The 16,697-nt window shown below is 38.7% G+C and overlaps 1 protein-coding gene across 25 annotated transcripts in view; it reads left to right on the top strand.

The window, feature by feature from the left end:
* Nucleotides 1-1,993: 1,993 nt before the first annotated feature.
* Nucleotides 1,994-16,697, top strand: part of LOC125544219 — a 33,934-nt gene continuing 19,230 nt past the window's right edge. For 9 of the 25 annotated variants that reach the window (XR_007299334.1, XR_007299338.1, XR_007299335.1 and 6 more), the window contains exons 1-11: nucleotides 1,994-2,606; nucleotides 2,753-2,893; nucleotides 3,112-3,243; nucleotides 3,323-3,650; nucleotides 5,277-5,369; nucleotides 5,916-6,056; nucleotides 7,157-7,224; nucleotides 7,889-8,199; nucleotides 8,846-8,915; nucleotides 8,996-9,046; nucleotides 13,793-13,949. Coding sequence is in view for 7 of the 25 variants with exons in the window: in XM_048707822.1 (XP_048563779.1) it covers nucleotides 2,789-2,893; nucleotides 3,112-3,243; nucleotides 3,323-3,650; nucleotides 3,879-4,135 (822 nt within the window). In the remaining 18 variants the exon portion in view is untranslated. Of the gene's footprint in view, nucleotides 2,607-2,712; nucleotides 2,894-3,111; nucleotides 3,244-3,322; nucleotides 3,651-3,878; nucleotides 4,187-4,645; nucleotides 4,907-5,276; nucleotides 5,391-5,915; nucleotides 6,057-7,156; nucleotides 7,225-7,888; nucleotides 8,200-8,845; nucleotides 8,916-8,995; nucleotides 9,047-13,792; nucleotides 13,950-14,211; nucleotides 14,220-16,697 lie in introns of those variants that run through there. The other 16 variants (XR_007299343.1, XR_007299345.1, XR_007299344.1 and 13 more) reach the window with 12 other exon arrangements.

Here is a 16,697-nt window from a genome sequence, read left to right as displayed (position 1 = left end):
CTCTTCGACGTTATTATGTTGTGAATGTCCGGCCCCTTCCAGCGACATTGCATCTGAAACCTCCATGGATTCTTTCTATGCATCTCCGAAGTCCATATCCATGTCTCCTATATTCTGATTAAACAAGAATATAAATAGACCATTCATATTATATCTATAATATACATACAGAGTAAGGTTAGCTATATGCACCTCTTCTCGTGGTGTATCAGTGCGGACTCTCATCGTTACATCAGTGCGTATGTCGAAACCCATCACTTTATATCTATGCTGAAATATAAATAGGATTTGTTTATGCATCATATAATATGAAATTAACACAACTATTTTATCTGTGATAAAAAATGCTTTTGATTATATTAGAAAAATATGCAGTTCAAATCATTTTACTAATACAACAATTGAAGGAAACAACAAATTATAATGTTCATATATAAGTAAGTGGTCATCTGAAATTGCTTAAATGATTTTAAATTAATTACATATGCTATTGAAATTTGAGAAACAAACAAAAACATGCTAACTAACCAGCATTAACCAAGTATATGTGTTTTTTCTATTTTTTTGATCCTCTTAGTATATGTAATAAGAATAATCACAGCCCGGCCAGGTTAACATGTGGTAAGCAAAATACGAGAGCCTTTAAGCATGGCAGGGGGCGACTGGGACGGCCCATTTGGATGTAACGAGCTCCAGCCGTGTAGAAAACTGGCTAAAAACTAACAACATGTAATAAATATTAAAAAAAAATCTAAGGAACTCTTGTAACCCGCAAAAAAAATCTTGCGGAGCGACATATTAAGTATCAAACTTATTTTGAAAAAACTCAAAAAATGCATAGTGATGATAAATATTGTAATATAAGTTGAACAATTTTTTTAATACAGTTTTCAAATTATTGTAATATACACTTAACCAATTTCAAAAACACAGTTGAATAATTTATAATAAATGTTCAATAATTTTTATATATTCACTTAACATTTTATAATAAATGTTGAAATTTTTTGTAATGGATGATGAACTATTGTAAAAAACCATGAACATTTCCTTAATACCGTTGAACACTGTTGTGACATGCAATGAACTCTCTATATTATAATACAAACGAAACAATATAAATAAAGAATAGAAAAGTATAGGAAAAAATTATAAACAGAAAAAAACAGAGAAAAATGAAAAGAAAATAAACAAAAAACAAAGCGATTATATATTTGTGTAATATAAGTTGAACATGTTTTTAATATATATTTCATTTTTTGTAATATACACTTAACAAATTTAAAAAACACAATGATTATATATTCACTTAACATTTTATAATAAATGTTGAACAATTTTGTATTGGACAATGAACTTTTCAAAAAAACATGAACATTTCCTTAATACCGTTGAACACTTTTGTGACATGCATTGAACTTTGTATATTATAATAAAAATCAAACATTATAAATAAAGAATAAAAGATTATAGGATAAAAATATAAACAAAAAAATAAAAGAAAGACAAAAAGGACAAGAAAATAAACAAATAAACACAATGATTATATATTTTTGTAATATAAGTTGAACAATTTTTTAATACATATTTGAATTTGTTGTAATATACCATTACAAATTTAAAAAACACATTGATTATATATTCATTGAACATTTTATAATAAATGTTGAACAATTTTGTAATGGATGATGAACTGTTGAAAAAACCCATGAACATTTCATTAATACTATTGAACACTTTTGTGACATGCAACGAACGTTGTATATTATAATAAAAACAAAATAATGTAACTAAAGAATAAAAAAGTATAGGAAATAAAATATAAACAGAAACCCAAAAAAATAAAGAGAAAAAGGAAAAGAAAAAAACAAAAAAGCCAGGCCCGCCACGACGGGCCTGTTGCGCGGCCCGCCACCACGGCCCACCTGGCACGCAGGCCTCTAGGGCGGCAGTAGAACTAAAGCGACGCGGCGTCGCCCGTTCCCCTCCCCCCGCCGCATTTTACATATCCTCTTGTCTCGCTCACTCTCTCATCTCCTATCGTCTCACTCACACAAACCCTCTTGCCCTTTCCCCTCCCCCCGCCGCATCACCGCCCGCGTCGACGAGCAGGAAGACCCACTCTCCCCTCCGCCGGCCACCGCATCGGTCTCCTGCATCCACTGACCTTGGGGCTGCCTGCTGTGGGCTGCGTGACCGAGCGGGACGGATGGGGCGCGCTTCCTAGAGCACCTGTGGGTGATGGATGCGTTCCCGTTCCGGTCGGATCCGCGGCGGCGCTACTCTCCGGCGATGTCGCAGCTGGATCCGCAACGACGCGTCACTACCTGCAATGACACAACTCCGGTAAGCCACTACCCATGCTTGGCAAATCCATTCAACGCGGGCTGCTCAGATCCGCCCCTCCTCGTCTTCTTAGCCACTGAATTCCTTATCTGTTCTCTCTGTGCCGCGGCGCCATGAGCAAACCTCACATGGACGGCGAGGACAACGACTGCTGGGGGAGGGGAAAACATCACAAGAAAAGCATGCAGAAAGGAGGAGGAGACCGGTAGCTAGCTAGCTTCCTCCACTGCATCGGAAGCCAAATGTATTCCCTCGCCTAGGTAAGTAAAATCTTGGCCTATATTTTCTTGTTTTAATCCGTTGTTTATTTAGTATATTTGGTTGCCTTTCCTCCTACCGGTCGATTGTTTGTTTGATCTCAATTAGATTCTCTGTTGCTTGCTCGGTTGCTTGTTGTTGGGTACAGTCCAGTCCAGGGAGGGGGCAGATCATATCCGATGTCATGGATTTGGATCTCAACTGCGCGCCGCCGTCGCCGGAGCCCGCGCCCCAGGACCACCGCCTCGGCCACGCAATGCTCCGCCAAGAACACGCCTACCGCCACCAGGTGCCTTCCCCTGCTTACCTACTTGCTCCCTGCAAAAATCTCTTCTTTCCTCACAAGCCAGCCCGTGTAAATCACGATTAAAAATAATATATAGCCACGAATAAAAGTCAATTGTTTTCGCAATTTCTTCGGCAGATTCGGTAGACGTAAAGCTAATTTGTTTGTGCTGTGAAATATTTCCCTTGCTCATGTGGTTGCATCTGATTTGGTGTTTGTAGGTCGAGGAACTGCATAGGCTGTATTGGGCGCAGAGGAATCTCAGGCCTGATGTGCCCTTCTGGGAGCAATCCCATGATGTCCTCTATCCCACCCATTCCATGCCCATGGCTACTTCCTCCCAATCCGACATGGTGAGCTACGCTATTCAGGCCAAACATGAATCATTTAAACTTTCCCCAAATTCCTACTGCTACAATCTAAATCAACAAGTCTCTCTGCTTTGCTGTCATCTGGGATCTGCTGGGTGCTTCTTCTCATGAGCTACGAGGCAAGCAGGCCATTTGGTGTGGCAATGGGGTCGCAGGGAAATTGGGTGTTGAGGGCTCAGTCAGGAGAAAACCTGATCATGGTGGTGTACACGGGAGGTCTGGTTACCGCCATATGATCGATCTGGAGAAACCAGCGACATCAGAGGACGACGATGATGATGTGGAAATCTTGTCTCCTGCTCGGTTCAGTGACTATGCCAAGCGCAATGCTGGGTTTGCGGATAATTCTCAGTGTTATCCAAGGGAGAATGCTGCCCATGTTCATTTCGGTGAGTTCAAGAGCATTCCTCCCTGCCCTGCCCTGCCTAGTTATGTTAATATAACTATCATTGTCTACTTTGGTAGAGTAAAACTGTTTGTCAAGCAAAACTAAGAAATGTAGAGCCTAATGCCTTCTTAATAATGAGTTCTTCTGATAGAATGGTCCTTGATATTACAACTCACATTGTTCTTCTAAAATGAATCTGTGAGTAATGAATCTTGATTTATACATGTAGGCTGCAGTTATGTGCTTTGGGTTCAAACCTGTGTCCTGCAAGGTTGCATTGTCAATAATGTTCACACCATGCCATTGTATTGTAGGCTAAACTTTTCTCCATTCTTTCTATACATTCCCAACCTTTTAAGTTTCATAGTAAAAGAACAGGATGGCCGGAAAATTCTATGTAACACTTACGTAATTGTGTGTTATGCTAGCTCCAGTTTTTACAGTATAGCTTTTACGTATAGCTGTAATTTGTGCCTGCAAGCTTGAATCTTCTAGTCTTGTTGTGCTGAAACATCAATTTAGCCTATTATTTGTGCCTGCAAGCTTGAATCTTCTAGTCTTGGTTTGCTGACACATCTCTTTAGCTTAGTTCGAAGAAAACATCCATTTATAGCTTATTTATAGGAAAAACATCCATTTAGCTTCAACGGAATGTGTGCTCTTGTTGTAATTCTCTATACTCGTACAAAATAACCTCTTGCCAGTCGCAAGCCTGGATCTCTCTTTCTGTTTGTTTAGTCAGTTGCAAGCCTGGATCTCTCTTTCAGTTTGTTTTTCTAGGCAACAGTTCATTTATCTATCTTGATGAGACGTGAACATGAAAAGGCTTCTTTGATTTATTTGTTTTCCCGTCTTTACGTAGTTCCTTTATCCATTGTTTGTAATACAAGAGTCTAGGAGACACAGTATTATTACTTACTCCCTCCGTAAGGTAATAAAAGAGCGTTTAGATCACTAAAGTAGTGTTATACATGCTCTTACTACCTCTGACCCGAGACGACGACTGCTTGCCGACACCGCCGCCCTCGGCGAGGAGGGATGACATGCACAAGCACTCAGCACATTGTGCGCCGACCGACGCGCCGCGGGGACACAACCACCTCAACCAACGGCGCTTCTGACCACCCGCCCACATCCCCACCGCTCCAGCCAGCTGGCCAGAGGACACCGCTCTGTGCCCGCCTCATGCTGCTGCACCCGTCGGCAGCAACTCCCTCTTAGCAACAGCTAGCTCGCACGGATCCTGCTTATCTGATGGTAAGCAAATTAATCCTTAATCTGTGGCAGCATCTCTGCATCCTTAGCTCTATTTTGAGGGTTTGTGGAGATGTTTCACTGAATATTGAGCATTTTAGTTTCCATATGTTTGTGTAGATGCTTGCTAGATGTTTTCTAGGGTTTTGGAGATGTTTGCTAGAACCTTGAGCATTTTTTAGGGTTTGTGCAGATGTTTGCTACAACTTTGAGCATTTATTGTTCCTCAGTGCGTTTTTAGAGTATCTTTAATGACGCTGCAAGTGTTCTAAACTAACCAATATGGTTTCTTAAAAGAAGTTTCCAGCTAAATATATATGCCTAAATCATCCCTTTGTTTGTGAGCAATTTAATAGTTTGACACTTTCTATAGGTGGATATTTTAGCAGTTCAGCTGTCCAAAAGAGAAAATGAGTTGCTTCAGCAGAAAACCGAGGTCACGAGAATAGCGACTTCACTGAAACTGGTGAGTTGATCCTTGTACTTTGGAAGTATCTTTATTCTATGGACCTTTGTAAGCACATTTTAGTACCATGATCCATTCTGTGTTCTCTGTTTACAATGTACTATCAAATGCCATGTGTATTTTCCCTGCTTGCTACTGGCTTTGGAGGAAAATTTAGTTCTGTCATTTTTAAATGTTAATTATCTGCCATGATTAAGCATGGCAAGCTAAAGTTTTGCCTTTGTTGGGACTTATGAAACAGACTATCAAACAGTACTACAAATTTGAAATGGTTTTCTTTTCTTGCAAATGCACAACAAATTTTCAGGGGCCTGCCGATGGTTTGTTGAACAACAAATTTTTAGGAGTTTTGCCTGATTTTCTTACCATGGTTAAGAAAATAACATGCTGGCAATGATTTGTGCGTAAAGCATGTTCCAATTCCTCTTGGATTCACAATCGTTAGTATTTTTTATAAACATCATTTATCCATATCAAGTATGCTTAATCTTGGTATATTCCCATTTTTTGATTTTTCACAAATCACTCTTTCTATATCGTTCACAGGCTTCTGAAGATGCTATTAGAATTTTTGACGAAGAACGAACTAATGCACGCATGGAGATTGAAAATGCTAGAGCTGCTGTACAAAGAGTTCAAAAAGTACTTAAAGTGAAAGAGAACAGTTCACAAATAATTGGAAAGCAGGTAAATTGTATATAATTATATGAGCAGCATATTATCTTGTTTTATGTACTTTAGTACCATGCTTACCTGGAACTTATGCCTGAATCTGTATTCCTTATATGTTCTTTTATTTATGTCATATACAATTACTCCTCTTGACTTCTGTACAGTTTTTTCTGTTCAAAACCAGTGGTACTCCCTCTTCCATCTATATAGGGCCTAATACATTTTTCGAGGCTAACTTTGACCAAATGTTAGAGCAATAAAATATGACATGCAACTTACACAAAGCATACCGTCAAATTCGTATGTGAAAGGAGTTTTTGATGATATAATTTTCACATTATGCATGCCATGTACTATTAATTTTGTCAATAGTCAAAGGTTGTCTTAAAAACACATTAGGCCCTATATAGATGGAAAGAGGGAGTAGTTTATTTTAATTTGACTATGCAACCTTCTACGTACCGCATCATACAGTAACAGATCTTCCTGCCCAACTTTGCTTTTATTGCTTGCTTGTCCAGATGATGTGCTTTGACACTGTCCTCAATTTGTTATATTCATTGTATTACTTGCTCTATCTTGAGAATGTAGATTCATTCGGTTGGGATATAGTTGGTATTAGAGTATTACATATCCATTGTGAATAATTTTAGACTATTCCATCGAAGCATTTTGTCCTCATGCAATTTCTATTACATGTAATGACTTAATATTATGACTCTGATGATATATATATTCAAGCAGTCCTATTCTATTTGTTTGTTTTCTGGCATGTTGAAACACTTAATAAGTTATTTGTTTGTTTTTCTAGCTCAAATATATATATGAGATTTCATTAAAAAGTTAGGCAGTCAACTATGGTCATGACTTAAAAATTTAGGTGTATGACACACGTGCGATGTCCAGAATAGACTGTTAGCCTATAATATCTGAAAGAACTGTTTGTATTCAGTTGCAGCCCACCTAATAGGACTGCTTGATTATATCTACAATCAATTGTATTGGCTATGATCTTTTTATAAGATGGCACTATCTCCACTGGTGTGTTTTTTTGGAATCTGATGGTATGCCTAACCAAACATGATCCTAATCTAATACCTGTTACCCTTTTACAGAAGAGAAAGATCCAGAAAGTTGCATACCTAGAGGAACTCGCCTTCTTGATGCCCCATGCTTACTGAAGGTACTCCTCGGGAATTTCTCCTCCAAGTCTGGGTATTTTGATCCTTTGATATCTGTGATGGGGGAAGGGAGAGTAAGGAGGGGGGTGAGGGATGGCACATGAGGTTAACATATATAGGTAGGCCATGCAGGGGAAGGCTGGGTAGCAGATATCTTTCCTTTTTTCAGATATATACTTATGTATGGTGCAGATATCTTTCCTTTTTCAGATATGTACTTCTGTATGGTCAGATATCTTTCCTTTTTTCATCAAACGCACACATCTTAATAAATTAGAAAATATGTCAGAAATTAGAACTTACTAAATAATTAAATTGATGTATTAATTAAATAAACAACTTATCATTGATTGCATGCCACTAAGTTACTTATTAGTTCTTATGAGGAATAAAATTTTCCCATATATAAAAACGAAATATCTTATTTGTCTATTTAAATATTTATTCTTTTGTTAATATTGTTCAATTTGAAGAGGTAAACATGAACTTTCTATATAATTTATGTGTATTTAATCAGTCCAACATGTACTATATATCAAGTTAAATTAACAAACAAACAATCTTAAATGTTTTGTTTCTGAAATATGGCAATTAACAGCCATCGAATTTTGTTGTTTGCACAATCAAAACACAAATGCACCTAATGCATCTTCGATCTTTTGCAAGGTCGACATCGACTAAGTACAAGCGACCGTAGGTCACAAGGAGGCGTGGAACTGCAGCAGCCCATCTGTGACAGAGCAGACTCCTGCGAATTTGCCCAGTTAGGTACATCCGATACATGGTAGCAACTTGAAGAAAATTCTTCCTTTTTGCTTCCATGACCTGATATCCTCCTCGCTGATGTATCGAGGAGCCGTGACCCGGCCTCACAGGCAGGGCCAGGGCGAAGACGTATCCCCGACGGCCAAGACACAACCACGGTGGTGATTTTTGATGGTGAGACAGAGCAGACTCGAGCGACTTTGCCCAACCAGGTACATCCCCTACACAACTACACGGTAGCAAATTGAACAAAATGTGACTTGATTAGTATAGTAGCTTAGTAGTTGTAGGTTCCTGTACTCGCAAGTTGTCGAACATTCACTGCACCGGATATGCAAGCCTGGGATTATATATGTGTGGGGGTCTGTGATATTGTGAGTGGTCTTATATATGTTAAGCTTGATGATATTTGCACAAACTGTGTAAGACAAACAGACTGTTTGATTTGTTATTTTTTCTTTCACGTGTGAAGCAAAATGCATCGTCATCTTGGTTGGCTAGGATCCAATTAGCCAACCCAAATTTCATATATAAAACAGTACCAGGCTAGTCTGTTTAGTAATAAGATCCATAGATATTATGGGTTTCCAAATAATTTATAACAAACACTATGAATTTAATTAAATGAGAACTAAAACCTAAATTGCTTGATGATTTCCTCATTTGAAATATTAATATTACTAAGCTCAATTATGGTATAATAGCATTGATTAAAAAAACAATGGCGTTAAGAAAATTTATAAGTTCCAATGTATTTGGCCGTTTAATATCAGTCTCTTTTTTTAATCAAAATTCTCATGAATATACTTTGGTGTCGTGGTGGCTCATTGATTTCCCTGTACAAATGTTTGTTTTCAGTGCAAATGTGTTCCTTGATCAACTAAACTTGGTGAATGTACAATCAGGATCAGCCTTGAAGCCTTATCATGTAAGAGTATGCTCAACTAAATTTTGATAAGTGAGTCCATTAAATCATTCTAATAGGGTCAAGTTACACTTAATTTGTAGGCAAAGCATGCAGGAAATGATCGTTGGATTTCAGTAAGACTTGAACATGAGGTACATACTTTCCATCACCCTATGATTTACGACAACTGCTTTTCTTTTAGTGCTGATTTTGATAAGTAGGCATTGACATGATAGTTATATATAGTTCGTATTGCCAAAGATATAGTTCGTGACATCATTGGACGCCTTGAGCTTGCCAGCCAGGCAGGGAAGTAGTTTTAGGTGGGAAACAATCTTCTGGTGGGTAACAGAGATGTTGTTGGCGTCAACAAGTAAGGGGTGAAAGAGAGGGAGAAACAACCGTCAATCCACACACACATCCTCCTCCTTCTCTGGATCCTCTCCATACAATACAAAGATCCTCATCCCCTCCTCTCCAGCAGCTCCTCATCCTCCTCCTCTCCAGTAGCTCATCCTCCTCCTCTTCAGTACAACAGCAACCAGCAACAGCAAGGAGACAACACCTCTGCCTCCCCATTCTCCCCCACCATCCTCTGCTCTGTATCTTCCATGTTAAGTTGTTAATTGCTTGTTGTTTTCAGTTGTTCATTGTTTCCTAGTTTGCTGGTTCCTCACTGCTTTGCGCTAGCTGCTTTGCTGGTTGCTCACTGCCTCTGTTATAGTGGTTACTGTTGGGGAGAAGAGAAAGTTCAAAGAGGATGGATCCTATATGCGCTCTACAACCAGCAGCAAGTGCAAGATGTGTAGTGTTTATGCCTAGTTGCCTACCAAATTCTACTTCATTCTACTGCTTAGAACTATCTAACGCGTCCGCGTTACCTTATGCCTTACCGCTTAGGCGGTGAGGCCCCCCCTCCAGTGCCTTGCCTCGCCTTACCACCTTAAAAACATCGCCCTTACCGCCTTCAAAACAATGCATGACTTTATTGTACTCATTGACGTGATATTTCGAGTTATAGTTCTCATATCTTGGATCGAGTTATACGATACAAGGAATTATAGGGTGGGTCGCAAAACCAACGTTTAATATATCCAAAACACCAAAAAGTATTTAAACCTATATGTATATATAATCCAATGCATTATATAGTTATTCGTATTGCCAAATAGATAATTCTCACTTCAATCCCTAAGATAGCTGTAGTATCCATTTTTTATGACATATGAATATGCATCGATCCATATTCAGTCATTTAAAACCCTCAAGGCCGCTCTAATTCCAGCCGGTATGTTTCCAGCTGCTTCATTGTTTTTGATCGTCAGCATCTGGACCAACAGGTTCTTTCTGAGCTGTATTGAATCCTATAAAATTGAAAAAAAAATTAATAACTTGCTGGAAAATAAATTGCATGACAAACCTTGTTATTGTGTACTTACGCGAGTGGTCATCCTACCAGAATGAGCAGTACCATTCTGGTGGGCCATCTCCTGTAGGACAAGGAAAGCGGAGTCTTTGCTGTTACAAAAAAAGTAAGTATATTAAAACTATAACTGTGTGCTTATAAAGTATGTGATAAATTTAGTATATTACCGCCTGCCGTTAGAAGACTTGCCGTTCACTGACCAGTCCATGAGATTGGTATTCCAACCAGGGATCCTCATCTGCAACACATTGTTGAACTCTTGCTTCAACATTGTGACTTCCTTCCTCGTTTCAGTGCTATGAAAGCTGTATGGTCCACCATAGGCGTCGATACATGGATCAATTGGGAGAACCCTCCTACTTTCCATGTTGACTACAAATAGTCCCTAGGAAGAATCCACCGAAACAAATGGTAGCAGATACTACGGTAAATAGACACATGTTAGTAGCTAATATAATAAGCAAAATAAATGATAAGAATGAGTCTCTTACAATGTTAGAGTTGAACACATCATATTTAGGAAACGGCCGGACAACGACATTGTCAATCAGCACTGCGGTGCGTGATTCTTGATTCATCCAAGAGTGTCTGAGGGCCCGTGCCTGAGAATGAAACTGCAAGTCGAAAAAATGTTTGTTTCCAAGCATTCTTGTACCTGCAGTGCTCTCTACTTCAGCACTCGCAAGCTTACGAACTGCAAGATTGAAGCATTCGGGATGAAATTGTCCAAAAAGCAAAATTGTTTCCTGGAGCATCCGTAGGCTGATTTCAATCGGATACGGTTGTTCGCTTCTAATCCAAATTGTGCTGCCAAAAAAATGCAGACCAATCTTTACCAATAAACATCACATATAGTTTAACTCTTTTGTATAATAAGGATCAGTGAAATTTTTTATTTAATTAAAAACATGCTAACTCCTTTGTGATAATCTGTTGCAATTTTTGTGTGTACAAAATTAACATGGCAACATGTACCATAGGTAAAAAAGTGTAGGAGACAATGAACACTCAAGGTAAAGCAACATTAATATAAGGAGTTATAATTAGAAGTAATCAATTAAGGTAAAAGCAACAAGCAAATTGTAGCATTCATCAACATATTCCTAATAGTCAGTACCACACAAGTCTAGATGAATAGCTAATGAGGCAATAAATATGTTTTACCTGTACATGACTTCAACACTTAGATTATATAATTATCACTATGCAATCAGAAGCCAAGCATATTGAAACCAAATATTAGGCAGAGCAATACTACTTACTTCAGTGCCTCATCGTCTTGGACAGCAGTGATAGATTGAAAAATGTATTCAACGGCATCTGCTAGGGCATTAACGTTGGCCGCATCCTCCTGAGGGGCGGGCAAAGCTTCTTGTGGTGCGACCTGAAAACCAATTGCTCCGTGGACAACCTCCATTGATGAGAGTGGTGAGTGATCGGAAATTGGTGAAGAGACCACGTCCAAGGTGTTGAAACCGGAGCTCGTCGAAGGTTATAAGAAGGGATCACGTCCTGATTGACAGATGCATCTTCGAGACTTAAGTGCCTTCCAAATAATAAGGCAACTTCCATTTTTTAAAGCCAACTAATAAGCAAACTTTTGATTCCACCTGATTTTCAACATCGGGGGCATTAAAGACTGACAGGACATGGTCGCTCAGGCAGATGGAAGGTCCCCATATCCTTCCATACGTGCATGCTTTCCATTATTCATTTCCTAGTATGAATTATTTTCACCTGCGTACGCAAGATATTCTCAACTATCTTATATGTTAGGAAAAGACGTGGTTCCATTAGAGTAGCTTAATAATAAAATTATTCTTACCCCTAAGATATACTATAAATAAGTTAAAACATGTCCAACGTGTTTGTATAAATGTACGAATAATTTTACACATTAATTTTTTTTATTACATGTTCAATTTTTAAGATAGATTTTTTTTCTTTTTTTGAATACATGATGAACATTTTTCAAAAACACATATAATTTGGGGCATATACTTTTTGATCTGAATGTCTTTTTCAGTAGGTGTTGTGCTGATTGTCCTTACTGTCCTATCCATACTTTTGATCATGTTATTGTCCATTGTATAGCCTTATTTTTTTTTGTAGTCCTCATTTTTTCCCAAATGCATATGTTCTGACACAAAAGCTTCATGAACTATTGATTTTTGTGCTCTTGATTAAACTGGCGTAGCTTCCCATATTAAATGCCTCCTAATGTCAGTCCTTGCTATATACTTAACGTCTGTATTTGTTCTGTACTAGTAACTCCACTCCTACTGTAACAAGTAGCAATGTAGTGTTAATTGATATGATATTTGACTGTGTAGAAGTACCTATTCACGCACTTTGTTTATCTTTTCTTGTATGATATTCTTTCTGCTTGTCTTGAGATATATAAAACAAATGCAGCTCTAAAAGCACACCCAGGCATGTTTATCGATAGTAACATGTTTGACATATGCCATTATAAATTTTCCTGTAACAAATTTTTGTTACGGAAATTATATTAGGATTAGGACTATTATTCTCTAAGCCCCGGATGAATGGCACCAACCCACCAGGTTCCCTTTGAAACCACTTAGCCCGGCCTGAGTCAAATACAAGGCCATTGTCATCTTTGAAACCACTTAACCTCAGATAAGACCCCCAAGGTTGATGGTTTTAGAATGTTGATGGACAAGTATGAGGGGGCCAAACATAAACAAAACATTTTTTATCTAATTTTCATCACCCTACTTGCTGAAGATCCTGCAAAAGTGTACGGGCAAAATGTGTTGAGATCAAATGGTTACTTAATTTGTTTTCTTTACAAAATACCGTAGTTTTCAAATGACAGCTTGCTTATGGTGTACAGTTTACACAGGTATCAGATAAAATGCACACACTCGTAATCTTGTTGCACAATACTGGGATCAGATTTTTGACAACATTATACAGTAGACTGAGTAAGATATAAGTAGGGAACATTATGTAATGTGCTTATGGATATTGATAGCAGAACAGATAACAAAATTGACTTGAAGCACAAGCCCAAACCACTGAAGCTTCTGGTGGCTGATGCAGTCTAACTTCTCGCCCATCTCGTGACTCATGTGGTTCACCCAGTCCCCTACTCCTGATTTCCTATAAACCAGGAATTACCAAAGTAAACTTTGTTTCCGTGGCTAACGGCACCAACCTGGTTAACTTATAGGCTGGTAAGTGTCACAAAACTGGAGAGTCTCACCACCTCTTTAGCAACACCAGAGCTCTATCCTCCTCTTCAGCCAGTGCCATGCTGAGGAATTTAGCTAACTTGCTCACAACTTGCAACGGGTTTGAGGACGTATTTTACACCGAGGCACCCGCGGTGTATGTAACTCATTAAATTATGAACTTATCATTGATTTGTATGCAACTCATTAAAGTTCACGGCCTGCACACTAACGTATCTACTGTTACCATGGTTTTACTTTTTTTACTGTAGGTACTGATCAATAAGAAAAACTATTCCTCTCCCATTTTCGTTACTCTATTCAGGAGCAGATAAAAGATAATAAGCGTTTATTCGCTAGCTGGAATTAAAGGCAAGGCGCGAGAGAGCAAGATCAAGGACACCTTCAATATTTAAGAATACATGCAAGGTACGTGCCGTATGACCGTCATATGTTTATTGACTATTCTCTAGATGGAATGTGATTATTTCAGACTAAGAAAACCTCGTATAGTATAACAGTGTGTGTATGGATGGAGTTATACTATACGAGGTAGTATATGGTGCCTGTATGACCGTCATATGTTTATTGACTATTCTCTAGCTGGAATGTGATTATTTCCAATGAAGAAAACCTCGTATAGGATGGAGTTATACTATACGAGGTAGTATATGATGCGAGGCATGGAATGTCTGAAAACATCACCTGCCGGACTTTGAGTACGTTGTGAACCTGCCATGGTCCAACACAAAAGTACTTAGGTTCACATGGAGCAAACCTGGTCCAAACTGTCTGGTCTACAACCATAACATTTAGATAGAAGGAAAGATAGATATACAACCAACATAGCTAGTGGATGCCACCATCAATCACTCTTTAAACTTTAAAAATATTTCAGAAAATGTCATCTGATCATCTGATCAGAACAGGCATTCAAAAAGATTATTACCTAGCAAGCAACTAAACATCACTTTATTTTTAGGTATTTATCGATGCAGCAGTCCTCCTTAGCCACCAATAAATCTCAAAGCTGCTCTAACTTGATCTGGAATGTTATCCTTTGCTTCATTCTCGCTGACCATCAGCATCTGGACCATTAGTCGCTTCCTGAGACTTTGTGGATCCTTCATCTTATGCATAAACAAAGTCAGAAGAAATATTTAGCAAATATATGAAAGCTGTAACCTCATTACAAATGCACTTACATGTTATGAACCATGTCATTCCCGATGGTTTCATACAGATGGGCCATCTCCTGTAAAACTTTGAATCCAGAGTCCATGCTATCACAAAAAAACACCATATTGTAATAGCTATATTAGAGAACGCACTAAAACATAAGCCAAATTTAAAATAGTATCGCCGAGGTGAAACATGAATGTTCTCTTGTTCGGGCCATTCCACAAGTTGGCTGTTCCTATCAGGGGCCTCCTGTTGCAAGACAAAGCTGAATTCTTGCTTCACTAAAAGGGCTTCCCTCTGAAGTTCGGTGTCATGGAAGTCCTCCTCAAACTGAAATAAAGCCTGGTTTGAATAATCAATAACGATAGTCCTTTCGATTTCCATTTTCACTGCTAAAAGACCGTATGACGAGTCCACGAGTGCCAGTGGGAGAAGATACTGCATTTGGTAGACAAAGGTAAATGGCAAACAAAGAAACAAAACTATTTTTTAAGAATGAGAACACTTACAATTGTAGGGGTGCGAAACATGTCGTATCTCGGAAAAGGCTCAAGCACGACATTGTTAATCAGCGCATTGGTGCGCTGTTCTTGGCTTAACCAAGTTTGCCTTAGCGCCCGTGCTTGCTCATGGAATCCCAAATTGAAAAAATGTGTCTTTCCAACAGAGCTGGTGCCTGCGCTCCTCTCTGCTGCGTCGGTACTAATCTTACGCACAGCTAGATTGAAGCATAACGGATGGACAACTCCATCTCCTCTAATGGTGTCTCGCATGATCCGTAGGCTAATCTCGATAGGGAATGGGCGGGGGCTATTAATCCAGATTGTGCTGTAAATAGGAAGAACAAGGTTCATAAAAGTCATGAGTTATAGTAAACGTAAACTCAAACGATCATCTAGTTATAAGATCTCGATACTACGAACTTTAATAGAAGTGACTGCTGTGGACTTATACGATCACGTGTATAAACAGTATATATGTAAAGGGCAGTGGACTTAGACGATGAAGTGCAAACAAGAACAGATATGTAGGGTTGCGAGAACTTACTCTAGTTGTTCTTCGTCTGAGGAAAGCGTGATGAAATCGTACACAAAGTCGACTGCCTGTCGCACTCCCCCAAAAATTGCCATTGCTTCCATTACTGGGACAAATGTTTGTCGTAGCACTGGTAATGCGAGGGAGGGGTCAATGGACGACGGTGAGGTCAGGACCCGTAGGCTTTTATTGAGTAGAGATGAGGGCCGTAGGGAGTTGTGCGACAACAAATAGGAGGGTGCCCCTTATCGTTCCTTATTTGCATGTTTCCGTACAAAAAAACTATCAACAATTAAGGCAAGATCTTTATTTTGATTGCACTATGCAAATAAATTAGACATAGATTAAATTTTTCCTAATATATACCTCCCTTTCACCATAACTTTCCCAAATGAAAAATAGAAGGAAACATGATTTACTCTTTCACGAGCCATCGCTGCGACGCTCGATGCCCACACGGAAAGCGTTGATGGCTGCGATTGTTGTGGGACCCAGTGTTTTACTTCTAATATTTATGCCCCCCTCTAATTAAATTTGCACCCCCATCATTTAACCGGTGGGGCACTGATTTCTTTCCATAATAAATCTGCCCCCCTCTTTTCAACGGTGTGGCCTGGTGCCTTTCGTCTAATAAATCCCGGCGACTCATCTCATATTGCGTCAAACCCTATTAGCCCTGTACAGCTTCCCAAATGGGTCTCACTGCTACTTCATGGCAGACAAACGAATGATTCGTTCATGACGTTGCAACAAAATATTAATAATCCAACAATATTGTAGTAAAACCAAACTTCAACATTACCAAAACACCATAAAGTTCGGATAGTTTGATAATACCAAAACATCATAAATTTTTTAAACGTACGTGTATAGAAGACCCCATAAAGTAATTATCTAACTATTCATATCAAAAATAAATAATTATCAAATCGATCCCTAACAAAGCTGAAGTATAGGATT

The sequence above is a fragment of the Triticum urartu genome, chromosome 3 (assembly GCF_003073215.2).
Source record: "Triticum urartu cultivar G1812 chromosome 3, Tu2.1, whole genome shotgun sequence".
Lineage (NCBI taxonomy): Eukaryota > Viridiplantae > Streptophyta > Magnoliopsida > Poales > Poaceae > Triticum > Triticum urartu.
Note: the sequence above shows the minus strand (reverse complement) of the source record. Positions and strands in the feature narration are given on the sequence as shown.